At 42.2% G+C, this 22,487-nt stretch overlaps 1 protein-coding gene across 1 annotated transcript in view; it reads right to left on the reverse strand.

Moving 5' to 3' along the window:
• Ccdc30 (coiled-coil domain containing 30) overlaps window positions 1-22,487 on the reverse strand; it is an 80,689-nt gene that overhangs the window by 15,733 nt on the left and 42,469 nt on the right. The window contains exons 9-10 of the mRNA XM_076862881.1: window positions 20,249-20,393; window positions 10,444-10,556 (exon numbers count right to left, since the gene is read on the reverse strand). Coding sequence (XP_076718996.1) covers window positions 10,444-10,556; window positions 20,249-20,393 — 258 coding nt within the window. The remainder of the gene's footprint in view (window positions 1-10,443; window positions 10,557-20,248; window positions 20,394-22,487) is intronic.

Below are 22,487 nucleotides of genomic sequence, written 5' to 3' on the forward strand. Positions count from 1 at the left end.
TCCCTTTAGAAGCAGGTGTAGGGGAGGTGAGAGCTAAGAGGACTTGTGTGGGAGAGCAATGTTGTAGAGAGAGGACTTAGAACGTACAGAGGAGAAGGCCTGAATCTATGATCTCTCTTTTCATTTCCTGAACACTCACAATAGTTGAAAAGATTTCTGATAATATTGGGATCTAGAGTGCCATTTAAGTGGCCATTTAGAGTCTTATCCAAAGGATAGTGAGGCCAGATCTGATTGCACAAGTGGATAAGTTTTTTGGGGGTTAGGTCTGGGATGAGAGAGACCCTAGGTTATCCAGGAGGCAGCCTAGGGGACTATGGGAGAGAGTGGATGAGGAGCTGCCCATGGTGAGACATGGGAGGTAAGTTTAAAGGTGAGCACACCCCAGTTTCTAATATCACCTGGTAGAGAGGATGGTTACGCTTAGGGGGTTGTCACCACTGCTGATTAAGCATTGGGGCAGGAGCCCATAGAGGCACTTGGGTGCCTGGCCAGGACTACAGAGTAGGGGCAGAAGCCCATAGAAGGGGCAAAAGCCCATAGAGATTAACCCAAGGCCGAGAGGTAGTCTCACCAGGAACAACTCCCAATCATTCTCGGTGTTTTTTTCTCAAAACCCAGGACCCAGATAAAAGACCACCTATAGACTCGGTTGACAGTAAGGATCAGCCAAAGCTGTGAAAGCTGTGGCTGGGGCTGCACCAACCACACGGTAACCCTGAGAGTGCCAGACGATCAACAGTCACTTTCAGGGACCCGTAGGTTGTTTAGGTCCACTGGAGACAGGGGTCTTACCTGAAATGTACAGTGGTGGATGCAGAGAGGTGTTCAGCAGAATGGAGGGCCTGGTCCTACAATGGAATCTGGATTGGGACCCAGGACACTCAGAGAACCTTGAAGAGGGAAGTGGGCACACCAGAGAACCCAGTCCTGGGTTTGGCACCAAAATGAAGGGAAAGCAAGGAACAAGAGATGGGTAAGTCAAAAACCAAAGATGGAGACCAGGCAGAGATACACACGAGAGTTTGTCAGAGCTGACAAATAAAGGCCATCTCTCTATAGGAGAGAGAGGCAAAACAGGCTTGAGTTCCGGGACTTTTATGGGGGGAGGCTCAGGAATCAGAGCGGGGAGGGTCCTAATGCAGATGGTGAAGGGTTGGGTTGGTAGAGGGCGTGGTGAGCCTTTCTCAGAAACACCCTAGGGCAGGAAAGCAAAACTTTTTCCTTAAAATGGTGGCTTTCACTTAAGATGGCCATCCAGATGCTAAGGACCTTTGGTGTTTCCTAAGAGAAAGCCCCAGGCACATTTGGGAAGGACTTCCTCCTCACTTTGTTTCACTCTAAGGTGCAGTTACCACCTTTCTTCTTTCCTGCAGATAACTGCCATGTTTAGCTAGGTGTCCACAGAGATCCCTTGACCTCAAAATGGGGAGGGCAGGTCCTAGGGGAAGTGAGGCTGGGCTTGTGAGGCAAGTGTGTCCGACTGCGTGTTTCTGGGAAAGGGTGAGAACCACTGGAGAAACCACTTCCCTTTGCCCTGGGGTGGGGGAACCACCTGCTGAATGTAGCTGCATTATCTGCACCTGCAGTCACTGCCTGGTAACCATGCAGTGACAAGCCTAAGGAAAAAACAAAAACCACTAAGCTCAGCAGAGCAAAGAGAAGGAAAGAGCCTGTCTCGCTGCACCCTTAATGGAAGTTCTGAGCAGCTGCACCAACCTCAATCATCATCTTCCTCTATATTTCTTACTATATAAGGAAAAGAGTTGTCTAAAGATTTATCAGGTTTTCTGTCAAAAGTGTCAGGCAGCTTCCCCTTCCCTTTCCCTTCCTCTTCCCCCTTCCCATCCCATGGAAGCCATGGGCGGGAACTTTTCACCTGGTTGAAGAGACATGGCCCTTAAACTCTGCTTGGCCAACCCGCTAACACAGTAGTACAACTTAGTTGGCCTAGGCCCTCCTACCTCTAGTGACCTATATAGGTATTGTTCTCGCCTGAAGCACAAGCAACTTCCTGGCCCTCTTCCTTTGGCAGACCAGCCCATCCCTTCCCCCAAAACTCCTTTTGGTGCCTTATTCTTGTCCCTTGGTTCCTGTGCCCTGTTCTGCTTTACAAAAGGCATCCTGGTGTCTTAGAAAAACTACTCTATAGTCCCCAACTTCCCTGAATGTCTAGACATTTGGATAACACCTTAAGGTGTTTAAGGAATGAGGAACTAAATCTTCCCTCAGCCACTATAGGCACTTAGGGGCACAGCCATTCAGGCCTGTGATCCATATAAGTGCGTGATCTTACCTGGGATTCTAACACACAGGAGGCAGTCCAGGTACACTAAAGGGAAGTCCCAGATGCTCTGGGATTCTCACAAGACATCTCATGTGATTTTAGAGCAAAATGATGGTGAATCTCTCCTCAATCTAAGAATCAGAAGATAGAGACTGTGCAAGACTGAGTTAAGGTGGTGGTTTTGGGGTGAAACCCTGCATACTCTCAAGAAACGACTAGCTCTGGATGGCTTCTGGGAGATGACTTCTACACCCTTGGAATATTCTGAGACCTTGGCCTTGCCAGGTAGTTTATGCTAGCAATGGAATTTATGGTGAATGCATTTTTGTTCACTTAGGGCTTTGGGTCACAGCAGGAGGGATGGTTGGTAACTAGTAGTTTAGATCAATTACTGGGTCTCCACATCTTTGTCACCTCCCCACCCCCAGTCCATGACCATCATGATTCAGGTGAGTCTTTGATTGTGAATACTCCCCCCCCCCTTTTTTTTTTCTTTTGAGAGGGTCTTGCTATGTTACTCAGGCTGTTTTTGAACTCCTATACTTAAGTGATCCTCCTGCCTCAGCCTCCTGTGATGCTGTCTCTTTATCTGCAGCACCCACTGGAAGAAAGCTAAGTGGAAGCTTGTTTTAATTTTGTTACTCCTGGATCTGCTCCAGACCTTTTTCTTATGTTGTTTGAAATCTGCGTACTATAATAAACCCTGGCCATGAATACAACAGCTTTTCTAAATTTTTGTGAGTTGTTACAAGGAGTCTGCAGAGACCAATCTGGCTCTAACTGTGGCCACTTTGCAACGTTGAGGGTTGTCTTTTGCTGGATGTTTTCCCTTCCTTTGCCTGGCATTCTAAGTTCTAAAGAAAAGTTGCACCTAAAATGATTAAAGTGTACAGAATTCACAACATCCGATGACCTTCAGTTAACATCAGAATGTGTAACATCCTTCCTTATTCTTCCTTAGTCCTGTGCATCAACTAACACAAAACTTGTACATTGCTGTGAAGTTTAACTCAAAAATGTCTGTCTAAAGAATTACAGAAAGTAGTGCCCCCACCCCATTATGTTCAATTGAAATTTTCCAACCAAGAAAAAAAGAAAGAAAAAAAAGACTTGCCCTGGATGTCGGAAGTCTCTGCCCTACACATGGTCCTCTGCCCACTGCCCCTGCACTTCCTCTCCCTCCCTATGAAAGTCCTTCTGCATGCCTGAGTTCTCTAAATTTTGGTGGAGAGGATGGCTTGCCCCATTTTCTCAGGGTGTCAGTCCTTCAATAAACCTAGTTTCTTTACCATCACTCTCATTTCCTGTTAGCTTTCAAATGGTGAGCAGGTAGGTGGGCCCAGCAACATGACCCCAGAGCTGGTGATCTTCCTGCTCTACCCACTGCCATAACACCAGCAAAGGCAGGCAAACAGCACTGCTTTCTCCAAACGAGATACTTTTGTACGAAAAGTTGGACCCAGATGGATGGGAAGAACAAAGCAGACTTACTCAGATGCTAATTCTAGCCAAATGGAATGGAAGAGCTACTCTAAGAGGCCTGTGTGCTTGTAAATTGTGTCTTACCCTTAAATGTGTTTTTGCAAGACTACTTCATTTTCCAAAATAGCCTTTCCATCCTATTTGCTAAGTGTACACAAAAGAATCATCTGTATGTTTTTCCCTGAGAAGATTTAGTTGCTAGCCAAATACTACTTTGAGAAGTTTAGATGCTGGAGGCCAGATATAGCTTGTCAGAGTATGTGACAGTGACTGGCTGCTGGGGTTGTCCTCAACTCAATTTCTCCTTCTCTTATCATAGACCTCCTGGCTTTTGGCTGGGCACTGGGTTGCTGTAAGGATGACCTTCGGCCTGAGCCTAAGCAACTCCATTTTAAAACTCCAGTTTGAAACCTGCAGTCTCATCAGGCATACCTAACAGAGCCCTCCAGTATGGCCCTCAGGCACAAACAAGTCACTTCTCCCCACCCCATGAACTTAGAGTGAAGTCTCTGACAGGCTGTCGGCATCTGATAAGAGGAAAATCGGAGATCAGGGTGGGGACCATTAGGCCAGATGTTTACCACAGGGTAAATGATAACACTGAGAGACCCAGTGGCAGCTGATAAGGATAGAAAGGGGGGGTCAAAAGCCCCAAATTTTGGGTTAAATAATAGAGCAAATGAACACACATTCAGCCAGGTGACAATGATGTCCTCATGCTGAGAACCTGACGAAGACTGGACTGACATCGTTTTCATCGTTTGCCTGATCTTCTGCATCTTCCTCACCGTTCTCAAACTCTACAGCCACATCTTGACCCTGGTGAGAGCAGCAACTTCTCCCTACGACCCTCTCCTTAGCAGGCCGACAGATCCACCCCAGGGGAAGCCTGCCTTGGTTCCTGACCTGATCACCGCAGTCTGAGTGAATGTACATCTTAGAGCCTAAGGCTTGAGACTTTTGATCAGACACTTGAGCTCAGCATGCAGAGGGAATGTCTGCTATGAGCCTGTCATGATTAAGTGTGTTTGCAGTGCTTAGAATTAATCTAGAATTGTTTGCTGTGAATTAATCAATCTAGAATTGTTTTCTGTGAATTATGTCTGTATGCAGTGCCCAGCATTAAGGATTGTCACTTTCTTGATTAAGAACCTATAGAGGGGGTGGGGTTGTGGCTCACTGATAGAGCGCTCACCTCGCACGTGCAAGACCCTGGGTTCGATCCTCAGCACCACATAAAAATAAATAGGTGAAATAAAGGTATGGTGTCCAACTACAACTGAAAATAAATACTTTTTAAAAAAAGAACCTATATTGGGCTGTGGATGTGGCTCAAGCGGTAGCGCGCTTGCCTGGCACGCGTGCGGCCCGGGTTCGATCCTCAGCACCACATACAAAACAAAGATGTTGTGTCCGCCGAAAACTAAAAAATAAACATTAAAAAATTCTCTCTCTCTTTCTCTATCTCTCTCTCTCTCTCTCTCTCTCTCTCTCTCTCTCACACACACACACACTCTCTCTCTTTAAAAAAAAAAAAGAACCTATAGAGTGAAATTGTATTGAGTGATTTGAGTGAATAAAGCATTGAAAAGGGCAGAAGCGTATGGACATTCTTTATTTCTCCCTTTCAACTGCATAAGTTGCACCTTTTGCCATTGTGATAGTTGCCCAGTGTAAGAACTACACTGAATTTCCTTGTAGTGAAGCCATGTGAGTAAGTCTGGACTAACAGAATGTAAGGGGAAATAGCATGCTTTGTTGGAAAATGGAATGTCCTCGCCTTTCCCTTCCTTCCTTTTTATTGGCTGGGATGGATATAATAGAGAGCTGTCTTGAGCTACATGAATAAGGAAAACATGTTCAAGAGGCTGGAGCAACAGACAAGATAGCAGGTGCCCAGGCTTCTGATGCACTGAGCCACCATAGCAATCCTGAACTGCTTAGGTCTGCATTGTTAGGTAAGAGAGAAGTGTCTCCCTTTTGGAAACTATTTTTATTCAGGGTCTTTGCTACAGTATCTTAATTAATGTAGTTTGCTATATAAAAGTACATTCCTAAAACTGTCTGAGTTCCATTTGGGTTCAGCACCTGCTACATAATATGAGGCACACACTTTGTAAATTGTGTTCACAATTACCACTGCTGTGACTTTGATTCTTTACAAGGAGATATTTCCACTTCGTAAATGATCTCATTTTCCTTTTTACTAGGAATGCTTGGTAAAAGGTAACACTAGCACTGCGTTTCAGCATCCTGAATAGTTTCAGAGATGTAATATTTAGCAGGGTACCAACAATATACCTGTCATCCTCCAGGTTTCCCAGTTGTTTATAGTAACTTGATGTTTTGACATAATTGAAAACACAAAACGTACTTCTGGAATTTCTTCCACCTATCCTATACTGAGATATTAAAACCCAGTCTATAGTTTCCTATTCCAGATAGCTGCTGTCTCTCTTATCCTAACTTTTGGATTATTAAAAAATAAATTCAAGCTGGATGCCATGGCTCACATCTGTAATCCCAACTACTCAGGTGGCTAAGGCACGAGGATTGCAAGTTCAAGGCTAGCCTCCACAACTCAGTGAGATCCTGTCTCCAAATAAAAAATAAAAAGAGCCAGGGATGTAGCTCAGTGGTAGAGGGCCTCTGGGTTCCATACCCATTATCTCCCTCAAAAAAGAATAAATTTATTCTTTAAAGTAAGAGGATAAATTACAGAACATTTGGGGAAAATATCCAACTTCCAGTGTTGGTCAATATTATAGTGTTGTTTTTCCTTCTAGTCTTTTTATAGGCATCTCTGTTTAAACATTGTCTTCATTACAATGTTTATCTTACACCCTTTTCATTTGTTATCACAACATGATATGTATTATAAGCATTTCCCCATGTTGTTATATAGTTTTGTGGCCACCATCCTTGTAGCTGTATTATGCTCCATGAAGTGAATGTTTTATACTCTATCTAACTGGCCTCCTAGTTTGGGATATTTAGGTCTCCCTGGGTGTTTCACAGGTCTGAGGAGTACATGGACACAGCGCAGCTGGTGGAGCTTAAACCTTCCCTTGCCATTGCTCGCTGGCTATCTGGCACAGATACTGGCTTGGTCTGAAATTCTATTGGCCAACAGGCCCAAAGAACATGTGGATTTTCTATGTTTATTTTTGGCTTTGTTAATTAAACATTATGAGACAGCACAATACTTGGCTTCTAAAATTTAGGACCAACCTTCAGCTTGCGTTCAAGTAAAACCAGATTGTTTATTATGTTGATTTCAAAAAGGCAAGGAATTTGTTTCTCTGGAAGAATGGTTGAAAAAATGTAAAAAATGATCCTTGTCTGCACAGATCAGGACTTGGGATCACGGGAGTGAAAACAAAAATGAATCTAGAGTTTTAATGATTCCTCTTATTTTCTTTCATAAATCTGTAGTTTTCAACTCTGGATATAGATTCATATGGCAATGCTTTTAAAAAATATTGATTTGGGCTGGTGTTGTGGTTCAGTGGTGGAGTGCTTGCTGGTATGTGTGGGGTACTTGGTTCGATTCTCAGCACCACATATGAATAAATGAATAAAATAAAGGTCCATCAACATCTAAAATAATATTAAAAATATTGATTTGTAGGTGCTATGCTGACAGATTTTGATTTAATTAATCTATGTTGGGACCCAGGCATGTGGAGCCAGGATGAAGATCTACTTTGCTAAAGGCAAATAACATAGTCAAATACTCAGCCTCATCAGCCATCAAGAAGATTTCAAAATACAATGACAGCTGGGCACAGTGGCGCACACCTGTAATCCCAGCAGCTTGGGAGGCCAAGGCAGGAGGATCACAAGTTCAAAGCCAGCCTCAGCAACTTAGCAAGGAGCTAAGCAACTCAGGGAGATCCTGTCAAAAAAGGGTTGGGGATGTGGCTCAGTGGTTAAGCACCCCTACATTGGAACCTCCCCTTCCCCCAAAGTGACAATTTCTGACTACAAGCATACATTAAAGTAATGGAATATACTAAACAAAAGTCAGACAAAAAAGATTACATACAGGAGATTGGGGTGGTGGTGGTTGTCAAAACTCATCCAATTGTACATTAAAAAATCTTTTGTTTATTGTATGTAAATTATACCTCAATCCAAACAAAGAATATTAGGGACATTTTCATCAGGGTCTATGTACTTCCCATCAATAGTGGTACCCAATGCAAATGAGGATGTAGTGAAATTGCTACTCTTCTATAATGATGGAAGAAATTTTAGTAGGCTGCTTCTAGATGTTTGTCAATACATTTTAAGGTCCATAGTTCTAAAACAATAAATTTTAAAATGAGAAAAAATATATCAAAATTATTTTTTCAGCATCGTTTTGAATAAAAATATTCAACCATTGGAGCACTAATTCCTAACTAAATTAAGGTTGTGTTGTGACAGTTAATACTTGCAGACCTAAAAGTAACCTAAGATGTTTAGCTGCTTTTCCTGCTTGGCACTAATTTCTGGTCAAGGCATGAAATATGCTAATTAAAACAATGTGGCTTCATAACCACTGGCCCAAGGAGTGTCATGGCATTTTGTACCAGTTTGTCAGCACTGTTTATTGGTAACACCGAGAATGATGATTTGTGCTGGTCTCAGTGAAACCCAAAGAAAGCTCTGCTCTTGAGGCAGGTGACATAGCAGGAATAGGCTTATATGTAGAACAAAAAATAAAATCTGAGATTCATGGGCTTCCTGGTTCTGAGGTCTTCAGTGGTACATGGTTTCTGTTCTGAAAGAGGAAATACATCTGCCATAGTTCTTGCAGAGGGAGGGCCATTGTCAACTCCTGCCTAACTTCTCTGGACCCCTTGCTGCGGAGGCACCCAGGGGCTGAAATGCAAACCTCTCTCCTAATGCTGTTGCTATATTATATCTTGCAATAAGTTATGCATCTGTGAGCATGTCATTTTGGGTTCTCTCAGTTTTTAGCAATCCAACTGGCAGTGTTATTCCAAGGGCATACCAACTTTTAAAAAATATTTTATGAAAACAAATTCAAAGGCTATAGCAACAAAGCACAATGGCCTATGAGATATTAAGAGAAAAAGAATACAGAGCAGGCAAGTGTGGCTCAGTTGTGGAGCGCTTGCCTGGCATGCATGAGGCCTGGGTTTGATTCCCAGCACCAAAGAAAGAAGGAAAGAAAGAAATAGAATATTTTGAGATGGGGTCTTACTAAGTTGTAGAGGCTGGCCTGGAATTTGCAATCCTCCTACCTCAGCCTCAATAACTTGGATAACAGGTCTGCACCTCCACGTCTGGCCTCACAATGTTTTTTAAATCATTAACACCATCAATATAGTAGGTAGGTAAGAGAATAAGGAACTTGAACCTATAGGAGGACCAGAGCAGAGAGGTAGGTGGGTCATGGAAAAAGCACAAGAAATAAATATAACAATAGCACCTCCATGTGCCAGACATTGTGCTAAGTCAGCACTCTCCAGAGATCCACTCACTTAGGTCTCAATCACTTTATGAGAGAAATACTGTTATTTTGTATATTTTAAAGAGAGGAGCCTGCCGCACAAAGAGGTTTTATAACTTGCCCAAAGTTAGCAATTCTAGTAGAGCCAGGATTTGTCACTAGGCATTGTGGCTCCAGAGTCCATTTTCTCCATTACTTTGCTCCATTGCTTCAGAGAGGAGGAAAGGAAAAGGACTCAGGTAGAATTATGAGCAGAAAATGGAAAAGATAAGAACTTCAGAATTTTTTTTTTTTTTTTTTTTTTTTTGCATATGTGAGATGCTGGGCAAGCGCACTCCCAGTGAGCTACATTCCAGCCCTTTATGTTTTTATTTTGAGACAGGGCTCATTAAGTTGGTGAGGCTGACCTCAAACTTGTGATCCTCCAGCTTTAGCCTCCTGAGTCCCTGGGTTATAGGCCTGGGTCACCATGCCCAGGGCTCCTCCTCTTTTTTTTTTTTAAAGACATAGGTTTCACTATATGGTCCAGTTCTGTGTGGCCTTGAACTCTTGGGCTCAGGTGATCCTCCTCCCTCAGCCTCCCAAGTCGCAGGGACCACAGACATGCATAACTGGGCCTATCTAGGAGCATTCATTTTAATTGAGTATCTACTATATACCAGGGAGTATGGATAAAAAAATGAATAAGATCATGGCTCACGCCCTTGAAGAGGCTGTGGTCTGGTGAGGGAGACTGATAGTAAATCACATTATTTGAAAACATCATGGCCAGTTCTGAAATAAGTACAGAGAAGCATTTACAAGGGATTACGGCGGGTGTCAAAAAAGGCATCTTTGAGGAGGTGATTCCTAGTCTAAGAATTAGAAGTTAAAATGAAGAGTTGGAATAGGGAGAGGGTGGTTCAGGCTGAGGAAAGTATGTGAGGGGGAAAAGCCCGAAGGCAAGTATAATTTTGGAAAAAACAAGTTAGATATCGACTGAGCTCTGTAAGTGGAAATGCCCTTCTCCTCCCCACCCTTTCTATTGGGAAGAAACTGGGCCCCACATCTTTCCAGGAAAAGCCTGGTGGTGGGAACTTCCAGGGCCTCAGGGAAATCATGATGGCACCTTGAAAGGCTGCTTTGGCACCCAGTGCTTTGCTTTGGGGTGAGCTCAGCCAGGAGCAGCTGTTCTACAGTTTTCCTCCAAAGGGAACCCGTTTTTGTTTACCTCACATGCTCATCAAACTGCTCCAAAAATTGCACACATCTTTCCCATAGAGCTTCTTTCTCTTGCTGTAATCCTGACAGCTTCTCTGACAATTCCTGATTGCTCTTGATATGCTGAAAAACATTAGAGAGAGAGAGAGAGAGAGTCTGTGCCAGCGAAGGTGTGATGTTGAGGGAAAGGTAAATTGGCAAAGCTTTTCTGCAGAAAAAGGCTTACAGACACTCCCGCTCTGAGATCAGAGTCACTTGTGTGACTCCTATCCTTCCTGAGCTCCCCAAGGCCAGTGGCTGCCTCACTGGACTTTTGTTCCCCGAGCCTTCTCAAGAATTTTGTAAGCATTTAATTCTCTATATAAAAATCTTCTAGCTGGAAGTACTGTGGTATTAGGACATATAATTTTTGGTCTTTGAACACGGTTCCTGGCTGATAACTCCCTTTCCAAGGAGGTTTTAGAAACTCTGATCTTACCCTGTCTTTAGCTGGTCATATGACCCTCCTCATTCCAAAGGGGTCCTCCCTGTACCCTGGAGGGAGGCATGTTGTTGCACAGAGAAGCCAAGAAGCTGAATAAGGTGCCCTCCTTAGCCTATCAGCAATCTCACCTATGCTATAAGTCCCCATATAAACCTGAGAAGATGGGGTCAGAAGCTTCTGGAAAGCTTCCAGACAGAAGCTTGCAGGAAGGCAAACAAAAATGCACCCACGCACTGGGAGTGTAGTGCACCCTAACCCCTCGGGGGCAGAAGCTCCTGCACTCAGGACCCTTCCAGAACTTGCCCTTTGTAATAAACCAGTAAATGTAAGTATAGTGTTTCCTTAAGTTCTGTAAGTCATTATGACAAAACTAGTCAAACTTGAGGAGGGGGTAGTGAGAACCCCAAAATATGACCGTTGGTAAGAAGTTCCACAGGCCTGGATTTGCTGCTAGGACTAAAGTGAGAACAGACTTGGGGAATGAGCCCTCTACTTGTGGTCTCTGATGCTATCTCCAGGTAGACTGTGGCAGAAATGAATGCCCAGCTGGTGTCCACTGCTGCTGGGGAGAGTGCCCCTGCCCTTCGAGGTCAGAGTTTTTTGAGTAGATTGGTGTGGTGTGAGAGCAGAGGGAAAAAGAAGCAGATTGTTTTTTCATAACCCAAGTATATAAAACACAAACAATTTTCTCCACCTAATCTTGACTGATAAGGTATTTGGTTCTTAAAGTGGCTCAAAGTTTAAGATGGGCATGGTGGCACACACCTATAATCCCAGAGCTTCGGAGGCTAAGAAAGGAGGATTGCAAGATCAAGACCAGCCTCAGCAGTGAGGTCCTAAGCAACTTAGTGAGACCCTGTCTCAAAATAAAAAATAAAAAGGACTGGGGATGTGATCAGTGGTTAAGCATCCCTGGGTTCAATCTCTGGTACCAAAAACAAAAAAACAAAACAAAAAAACAAAAAAACCCTCAAAGTTGGGAAACTGACCTGGTTATATTTGAAAGTTCAGGTCAAAATGCTTGAGGCCAGTAGTAGTTCAGATTTTGAATTTGTTTTAGATTTTGGACTTTGTGTTTGCCTAATATACAGATGAGACCGAAGTCCAAAGACAAAATTGTTTTACATACATCTTATCCACACAGCCTGAAGGTAATTTTATACAATTTTTTAGTGTACCTGCATTTTGACTATGAACCATCACATGAGGTCAGGTGTGGTATATTCTACTTGGGGTGCATGTTGAAACTCAAAAAGTGTTGTTGTTGTTGTTTATTTATTGTTTTAGACAGGGTCTTACTATGTTGTTCAGGCTGGCCCTCAACTCTCCTGGGCTCAGGCAGTCTCCTTCCTCAGCCTCCTGAGTAGCTTATACTACGGGCAAGTGCCACTGTGCCCAACTCAAAAATTTCAGATTTGGGAGCATTTCTGATTTCAGATTTTTGGATCAGGGATGCTCACCTGTAGTGTGGTTTTGTCACTAGTACTAGTAACATGTGGCAAAAGAGTTTATAAAATTATCAACTTTTAATTGCCTGTAATGAAAGGCTTTTGTAAATCACATGACTATTACAAATAATGTTATAATTGAGAACTACAAGGACCTAGGGTGAGCTTGCCACCTCTGACCTTGCTAATGAACTTACAAGGAGAAAATATGCAACTTGGGGGGATTTAATTCCTGGAACAAGGCATAGAGAGTTTCTATGAGTAACTGAAAGGAAACTTTCTTGTAACCAGAAGGCCAATGTAACTAAAACCCAAATCTCAAATTTCATCAAATGATTGTACATTTATAACACAAATTTATTACATAGTCCTGCCGGTATCTTATGTGAATTGGGTTTTGGGATTGCATGGAAACCTGAGGATTGGGAATAAAAACATTTGAGAAGACCTCCAAATTCAACAAGCTTCTCTTGCCAACATCAGCAGGTCTTCCTCTGCTATCTGAAGAGATGAACCACCCCTGCTTTGAGGATTCTATTGATTTCACTCAGGCAATTATCATGCAAGGTGTCTATTGTCCTTAAGACCCACCTTTAGCCAATCCTAGCAGTAATCAGGAGAACTGCAAGTTCCAGGCCAGCCTCAACAATTTATGAAGGCCCTAAGCAATTTAGTGAGACCTGGTCTCAAAATAAAAAATAAAAAGGGTTGGAGATGAGGCCCAGTGATCAAGTGCCCCTGGGTTCAATTCCCAGTACCAAATGACTACATTACCTTGTTATATTGTATGCATGTAAGAATATGTAACAATGAATCTATTATATACAATCATAATGCACCAATAAAAATGTGCATAATGATTACATATATCTATGTGTTCATATGCATGCACATGTCATCACCTCTGATCATCTATAACTAGAGTTGGATCCCAGCACACCTTGGGGAGTGGGGGATTGAGTAAGGCAACTGACCCAGACCAGGGTATTAAAAGACAAGATTGTGCCAATTAAAATTGGCAGAAATATGAGGAATATGTGTAGGAAGTTATACTAGGAAGAAGGGATATGATGTTGAATAGGCCAAATTTATTGATATGAATGGACTTATCGAGAGTCAGATTAAAAATATCTATATATATTTGTAGTTGGACAAAATACCTTTATTTATTTATTTTTATGTGGTGTTGAGGATTGAACCCAGCGCCTCACATGTGCTAGGTGAGTGTGCTCCCGCTGAGCCACAAGCTCAGCCCCAAGAGTGAGATTTTAATGTGTGAACTTGAACGTCTATGGTTGACTTTTAATAGTTTGCATGTTGGTTGACTGAAACTTGGACTCAACAGTAACCAACATTAAGGGACAGTAAGATGCCATGCTTTGGCATAAGGAAGAGAGGAAGGAAACAAGCCTTGGAAAAGCTGACAGGAATTTGGAGTTCCCTGAGATGCTCTGTAATGCTGGCCTGCTGAGGAGGACGGTGGGAGGTGCCAGCACGGACGTGGCTCCCTGAATTGGATGAGGTTGATGGCACTACAAAACGGTGTCAGAGGCCAAGTGACAGTGCCTAAATCCCAGAAGCTAGGGGGCATCATTCCTGCCAACACAACAGGCAGTCGTGCCAGGGAAATAATCAAATGGTTTAACCCTGTGGTTGTGGTTAATTAGCCATGGTGGTTACAGGATTAACACAGACGGGCAGCTGATTGAAGTCTTAATGGAGTTCTATTTTTAAATACATACATACAAATATACATGTATCTCTCTGGTTCTGGCGGGTAGAAGCCCAATTTAAGTGACATCAGTGGAGAGTAATGGCCTCTTCTTGCTCAATCCCTAGATCTGAGCCAGTTCAGAGACCCAGAGTCCTTCAAATGATGGGAATGCCAGGTTTCTTCAGGAAAATTCCCATGATACCGCTACAGGTATGTGATTTTTCTCCTAAACCTTCCACAGAGACCTGTGGTGTTTTAACACAGGAGAAAGGGAATGGTAAAGGCTTAGAGGAGATGAGTGTTATCTGAGTCAACACAACACCTCTGGCCCGGAACACCATAGAGCTTCACAATCCAGAGTCAGTGGCTTAAGAAAACAGGAAAAAAATGGAGTTTAAGCTCAGCACTGAGGAGTCTGTCTGCAACGCTTCAGTGACTCAGTGTGTGTTTTACAACAGGTCTAACGGGGGTTTTCCCACCTTTTTTTTTAAATTGGTGCATTATAGTTGTATGGTCAAGTGAGTTTGTGAATCTCCCCAAAGATTATCCAACCTGTCTTTTTTTGTGGTATTGGGAATTGAACCAATTATCTACCACTGGGCTACATCCCTAGTCCTTTCTATTTTTTAATTTTAAGGCAGGGTCTTTCTAAGTTGCCCAGGCTGGTTTGAAACTTACTATCCCTCTTCCTCAACCTTATGGGGGTTGCTGAAGATTACAGATTCAGGTGTGAACCACTATGCCTGACTTTATTTCTCCAATTCTTTCTTTCTTTTTTTTTTTTTTTTTTTTTTTTTGGTACGAAGGATTGAACCCAAGAGTGCTTTACCATTGTGTCATAACCCCAGTCCTTTTTATTTTGAGACATGGTCTTACTAAGTTGCTTAGGGCCTCATAAATCTCTGAGGCTGCTCTCAAATTTGCTATACTCTTGCCTCAGCCTCCTGAGTCACTGGGATTATAGGTGTGTGCCATCATTCCAGGCTATTTCCCTGATTCTTCTTTTCCTTCTTCTTATTTTTAGTACTGGGGATTGAACCAGAGGTATTTAACCACTTAAACACTGAGCCGCATTCTCAGCCCTTTTTTTGTATTTTATTTAGTGACAGGGTCTTGCTGAGTTGCTTAAGGCTTTGCTAAATTGCCGAAGCTGGCTTTGAACTCTTATCCTTCTGCCTCAGCCTCTCAAGCAGCTGGGGTTATAGGTGTGTGCCACTGCACCCAGCTATTTCCCCAATTCTTGAATGCACAGATAGTCTACATTGGTTTTCTGACCTGAGGAGTGAAGGGTATTGATGGTAGAAAAGGCCAACTGCTTGCAGTTGCCTTTTTTTGGGGGGGGGGTATTGAGAATTTAACCCAGAGGTACTTTACCATTGTGCCACATCTCCAGTCCTTTTTAATTGTTTTTTTCTTTTTAATTTTGAGACAGGGGCTCGCTGGTGCTTAGGGCCTCACTCAATTTCTGAGGCTTGTCTCTTATTTGTAATCCTCCTGCCTCAGTCTCCCAAATCCTTGGGATTATAGTTGTGCACCATCACACCCAGCTGGAGCTGCCTCTTTAGATTCTGAATCAACATATACCACATTTGCTCCTTTAACACAATTATTAAGTAATCTTCAAGTCTGCAAGCTTTCAGTGGTGCCCAAAGAAAGATATCTTGGTTGCTCCCAAGTTTGGGTAATTATGAATAAAGCTGCTATAAACACCCAGGTGCAGGGTTTTGGGTAGACATGTTTTCAGTTTCAGGAGCATGATTATCAGCTCATATAGTAAGAGTATGTTTAATTGTGTCAGGAAACACCAAACTGTCTTCCAAAGTGGATGTGTTGCCTTCAGCAAGAGAAGCTCCTATTGTCTGTATCTTTGCCAACATCCAATATTCAGTGATATTAGTGTTCTGGAATTTAACCAGTCTAATACATGTGGAGTGGTTAGCTGATTGTTGTTTTAAATTGCAATTCCCCGAGGACATACCATGCATATAATCCCCTCCAGTTCTAGTTCAAGCTTTTATTATGAAAGAAGTTACTATTCTGGAGGGATAGCAGACACCCTCTCTAGATACTAAGCTTGCTGGTGCCCTGATCTTGGATTTCTGGGCCTCTGGAACTGTATGAAATACATTTTTGTTCTTTGCAAATTACCCAGTCTCAAAAAAAAAAGGCTTTGCCCAGTCTCAGGTATTTGTTATAGCAGTGTAGACAGACTCAGCATCCATTGATAAGAATCCCATGAGGGGCTAGGGATGTGGCTCAAGTGGTAGCGCACTCGCCTGGCATGCACGGGGCGCTGGGTTTGATCTCAACACCACATACAAATAAAATAAAGATGTTGTGTCCACTGAAAACTAAAAAAAAAAAAAATATTAAAAATTCTCTCTCTTAAAAAAAAAACAAGAATCCCATGATTTTTCTTTTTTAGTCTATTTTTGTGATGGATTGAATAATTGATTTTCCAGTGTGGAAGCAGCTTTGCACACCTGGAATAAATCCTGCTTGATCATGGTCAATATTTCTTTTCATACATTGTTGTATTCAATTTGCTCTTTTCCCCCCTCCTTTTCAGTATTGAGAATCAAATCCAGGGCTTTCAGTAGGCTAGCAAGCACTCTACCATTAAGCTAAATTCTCGATCCACAATTTGCTAATATTCGGTTGAGGATTTTAATATCTGTATTCATGAGAGATACTGATGTATACTTTTCTTTCAGTGTCTTTTATTGGGGGGGGTTTGATATTAAAATAACTCTAGCCTCATAGAATAAGTTAGGAAGTGTAGCTTCTGCTGCCATTTTCTGAAAAAGACTGAAGAGAATTGGTATAATTTATCTCTTAAACATTTGGTAGAATTCACCAGTGAAACTATCTGGGCCTTGTGCTTTCTGTTTTGGAAGGTTGTTAATTATGGATTTAACTTATTTGCTATAGTTCTACTAGACTCTCTTTATACGTGAATTTTCACAGATTGTGTCTTTCAAGGAATTGGTTCATTTCCTCTAGGTTATAATAATTGTGGGCATAGAGTTGTTTATACTACTTCTTGGTTATCCTTTTACTATTCATGGGATCTATAGTGATATCCTCTTTTTCATGTGTGGTATTTGTAATTTGTACCCTTTTTATTTTTTTCTTACTTATTAAAGGCTTATCAATTTTATTGATCTTTCCAAAGAATAGGCTTTTGGTTTTGCTGATTTTCTCCATTGATTTTCTGTTTCAATTTCATTCTTCTCTGATTTTCATTTCTTTTCTTCTGCTTTTTTTTTTGGGGGGGGTTGGTTCTGGTAGCCAGGGATTGATTTCAGAGGTACTCAACTACTGAGCCACATCCCCATCCCTATTTAATATTTTAAAATAAAATAAATAAATAAAGATATTGGGGTCCATCTACTACCAAAAAAAAAAAAAAAAAAAAAAAGGGATTGCACTCAGGGTCACTCAACCACTAAACCACATCCCCAGCCCTATTTTGTATTGTATTTAGAGACAGGGTCTCACTGAGTTGCTTAGCTCCTCCCTATTGTTGAGGCTGGCTTTGAATTTGCAGTCCTCCTGCCTCAGCCTTCCGAGCCCCTGGGATTATAGGCATGCACCACCGCCTGGCTTGCATTGGAGTTTGAATTTAGGTTCAAACCTCTACCACTGAGAAACATCCTCAGCCCTCTTTATTTATTTACTTTTTGGTAGTGAAGATTGAACCAGGGGTACTTAACCATTGAGCCACAACCCCAGCTCTTTTTATTTTATTTATTTTTTTTTTTTTAGTTTGAGGCAGGAGCTGGCTAAGTTACTGAAGCTGGCTTTGAACTTGGGGTCCTCCTGCTTCAGCCTCCCAAGTGGCTGGGATTACAGGTGTGCCCCATCACATCTGGCTATTTTTTATTTTGATATAGGGTCTTGATAAGTTACCAGATTGGCCTGGAATTTGTGATCCTCCTGCCTCAGCTTCGGGAGAAGTTGGTATTATTGGTGTGAACCGCCTCCTGGCTTGCTCTTCTTCTTCTAGTTTTCTAAGGTTGAATCTTAGATAAATGATTTTAGATTATTCTTCCTTTCCAATATATACATTCGATGCTCCAAGTATCCCTCTATGTACTACTTTTGCTATATCCCACAGATTTTGATAAGTAATATTTTCATTTAGCTTGAAGTATTTTTATATTTGTCTTGAGATTTTTTTCTTTGACCCATGTGTTATTTAGAAGTCTGTTCCTTAATTCTCCAAATATTTGGGTGTTTTCCAGCTATCTTTCTGGTATTAGTTTTTAGTTTAATTCCATATGGTCTGAAAGCAGACACTGTAGGATTCCTATTTTTTTTTTTTTTTTAACATTTGTTAAGGTGTAGTTTACGTCCTAGAATGTGTTCCATCTTGGAGATTTTTCCATATTAGCTGGTAAAGTATATGTAATCTGCTATTGTTGGGTGAAACCATCTATAGATTTTCATTATATTCAACATATTCTCACCAAAGTTTTGCCTTTTGGATCTATTTCAGTTTTTCCTTTTTTTCCCCCTCCAGTGCTGGGGATCAAACCCAGAGCCTCACACCTACTAGGAAAGCACTTTTCCACTAAGCTACATCCCCAGGCCTTTTTATGTTTTGAGGCAAGATCTCATGAAACTGCTGCAGCTGGCCTTCAACTTGAAGTATTTTTACATTTGTCTTGAGATCGATCCCCCTACCTCAAACTCCTGAGACGGTGGGAGTACAGACTTTGAACTCACTTCTCTGCTGGATCCATTTGTTAATTTTTTTTTTGTTTGTTTGTTCAGGATGGAGTGGGGATGATTTCTGAAGCTTCTATAACCACCCCCTTCCCCACCAGGACAGGATTTAGAGAGCTTCTGGGTTGCTGAGTATGTGGAGGTGAGGGATGGTGGTGTGCCCCGGGAGGTTCAGAGCTCTGCGTCCCTCCCCACACACCTTGCCCTATGCACATCTCTTCCATCTGTCTGTTTCTGAATTGTGCCCTTTTATAATAAGCCAGTAACCTTGTAAATACAAACGGTTTTCTTGAGATTTGTGAGTCATTCTACAAACAGTCAAACTCCATGTGGGTTGTAGGAACTTTGGCTTTACTGCTGGTGGCCAGAAACACAGGGGAAACCTGGACTTGCAATTATCATCTGAAGTGGGGCAGTCTGTGGGACTGAGTACTTATGGGAGATAGAGTCAGAACTGAGTTAAGTTTTTGTGTGCCCTGTTGAGGTCCACAGAGAATTGGAGAATTGCTTGGTGTAGGGAAAACACATCTGGATTAGAGTGATGTATTTAGAGTGGCGTGAGTATGGAAAGAAAAAATGGTTTTCCTGGCTTAGTGTTCACTAGCGGGCAGATGAATGGGCAGCAAGCAGACAGGACGTTGGAAGGGGCTTCAGGAGAGTTCCTGCAATTTCCCCACTTTAGTGAGGTAGGAGGTGGCTTCCCTGTGGGTTCTAAACTTCCGTGTTTAGACTCCCTTCCAACAGCTTGATAAGCATCTCTCCTCCTATATTAAATCCCTCCTTGCTTGTGTTGTGGCTTAGGACATGCCACCTAAAACATGACTGTAGGAGACCAAAATATGCCGCCCTAAAATAGAGTTCTTTGGCGTATTGCAAGTTGGTTATTCTGAGAGACTGCAGACACAGAAGTAGCTCTGAAAAGTTGTCCTTCTAATAAAGGAATGTACATCCACACAGGAGATCTAGATCACAGGAGATCTAGATTAGTAAAATGTGTGTCAGGAAGAGGGCTGCTCCAGACAACTTCTATTACTCAGGAGACTTTGATCTGCATGTAAGGCCACTTCTACTCACCCTATAACTCCTCCCCGGCCCTCCCACAACTTATTTCTGTCCTGCCCCAGAGGCCCCAAGCTCCTGTTTCCCTTCTGTAGCTCAGGGGGCTGTATAAACTTCAGCCATCTGACCCTTCACATTTTATGGGACTCCCATTTGAGTATGTGTGTAATGAAAACAGCTTTTCTCCTATTTTTTTGGTAGCCCAGTCAAAGAACCTGGAAGGATACGGAGAAGGCATTTCCCCTCCCCTCCACTTGACATACCTAGAATAGATTCTGCTTTCTCGAAAGAACCCTGACTAAACTTAATGAATAATAATTAGCTATTACTCAGGTATGAGAACAGGAAAAGCAAGAAGCCTATCTATGGACTTTCTTACCTCATTAGATTTTCTTTTTTCATTTTCCAGTTGGTTGAGCAGGGCCTCCTGTTGCTGAGCCACGGTCATTTTCAGTTGATTGTCTTCATCCTGTAAGGTTCTCACTTTCCTTTGTAGCTCATTTACAGTATGATCTAGGAGCTTCCTGAAGGCAATGAGTGCATATTGAATCACACTTTGAAAATGAAACTCAGACCTAAAATCTCTATGCCATCGCAGGGGATTTTTGTCCAAGGAAATAGGGTAGGTGTTCATAAAATAAAAGGACTAACCCAGGGAACCTCCCACTTTTGGATATAAGTTTTTCTAAGAATTTCTTTGTTCTTTCTCTCACTGTCAAGATAACCCTATGGGGAAGAAATGATCTTTCTTTTTTCAGAGATGAGGTGCTGTAGCAGAGAGAGAGAGAGAGAGCAGCCAGGAAAGAGCTGAGGTGGGGCTCTAGCCCTGAATCCCATATTCATTCAATGCCTTATTAGGGGAGACCTCGATCCTTTGGGTTCACTGTAAGGCTGTTGGTTAGAAGCACCGTAGACACTAATGTACATGTTAGCACTGCTACAGTTAAATCACAAATGAGCCCGTTGATGAGGAAATTCACCCTTTTCTAAGAGTGTCATTAGCTCTTTGTTTCTTCAGAAAGAGTCTCAGCAGACTACAGTTTCTAGAGAGAGTTCTGAGGATTTCAGACCAAGGTCTTCTGGACCTAGAAGGCTTATCATGAAGAATATGATGATGGTAACGATGAAATAGTACTCGTGGGCAAAAATTCTACCAAATGCTAGCGAGGTAAAATACTAACACTGAACAGAGAAGTTTGCTTTCTCTATCTTCAGTATTCTGAGAAGCTAGTGAATTTTGGGGGGGATGATTTATATTTGAGACATGGGCTCATTGCTTTCCACCTCTAGTTCTCATACTTCTTGTATATAAGTGCAGGTTCTCCAAGAATTTCTTACAGCTTACTTTCTACCATTCATACCCATCCTCAATATCCCCTTGTCAATTCTCTCTCTCTCTCTCCCTCCCTCTCTCTCTCTCTCTCTCTCTCTCTCTCTCTCTCTGTACCAGAAATTGAACCCAAGGGTGCTTAACCACTGAGCAACATCCCCAACCCTTTTTATTTTGAGATAGGATCTTGGTAAATTGTTGAGACTAGCCTCAAACTTGTAATCCTCCAGCCTCAGCCTCCTGAGCTGTTGAGATTACAAGTATGCACCACTATGCCTGGATTTTTCTTTTTTTGCTACTAGGATTAGAACCCAGGAACACTCTATCACTGAGCTATATCCCCAGACCTTTTATTTTTTATTTTTAGATAGGATCTCACTAAATTGCCAAGGCTGATCTTGAACTTGCAATCTTCCTAACCTCAGCCTCCTCAGTAGCTGCATTTACAGGCAGGTGCTGGCGTTCTCTCCCACCCATCATTTCTGTGTCGTCTAACCCATTGCATGTCTACCTGAGCAATTCCCTGATACTCTTGCCTCTTTCTTCTTTAGGGTTCCACTCTCAATTCCAGATCAAGGGACCAGACTTGAGAGAGATTAAGCCTTGGAACTGAAAGGGATGTATTAATTTGCAGGAACTGAAAAAGAAAAACCCTTCAGCTATCTGCAGTAAAATTCGGGGTTGAAAATGGAAATTGAAAAGTAGGAAGTAAAAATTAAAAAAGAACCCATGAGTATGTTAGAAATTAGTTTATATATTATATATAGATTTTTGATAATGAAAGACATAGAAATCATGGATAGTGAGACAGCCTCTTTTCCGCAGAGCCTGAGTCTCTTTGCCAATCCATCCTTCACACAGCAGCCAGTGTTCCTCCTAAGTCACAATCTAATCATACCATCCACCATCTTTCCTCCCGCCTTTCCTTTTTGAGAAAGGAAGGCAAGTGCTCTCCCATGAGCTACACCTCCAGCCCCACGTTCCCACTACCTTAAATTCCTTCAGTGGCTCCCCTCATTGTTCTTTAAGGTAAAGTCCAAACTGTTCAATGTAGCTTGTGAGGCTCTGCATGAACTAGGCCCACCTACCTACAAGCCCTATTTTCTTGCCACTTTCCCTAGCCTCAAACATCGCTTTCCAGCTCCTTCCTTCGCAGTCATTCTCCACACGGTTACTCTCCCCCCTTCCCTTCTTCCTCTTCTAGGTCCCCTTTGCCTAATAAGCTCCCAAGCTTCCTCATACCAAGTACTTCATTCTCAGTCTAAAGAAAGCTTTTGGAAGCTCCTGA

The sequence above is a fragment of the Callospermophilus lateralis genome, chromosome 7, assembly GCF_048772815.1.
Source record: "Callospermophilus lateralis isolate mCalLat2 chromosome 7, mCalLat2.hap1, whole genome shotgun sequence".
NCBI lineage: Eukaryota > Metazoa > Chordata > Mammalia > Rodentia > Sciuridae > Callospermophilus > Callospermophilus lateralis.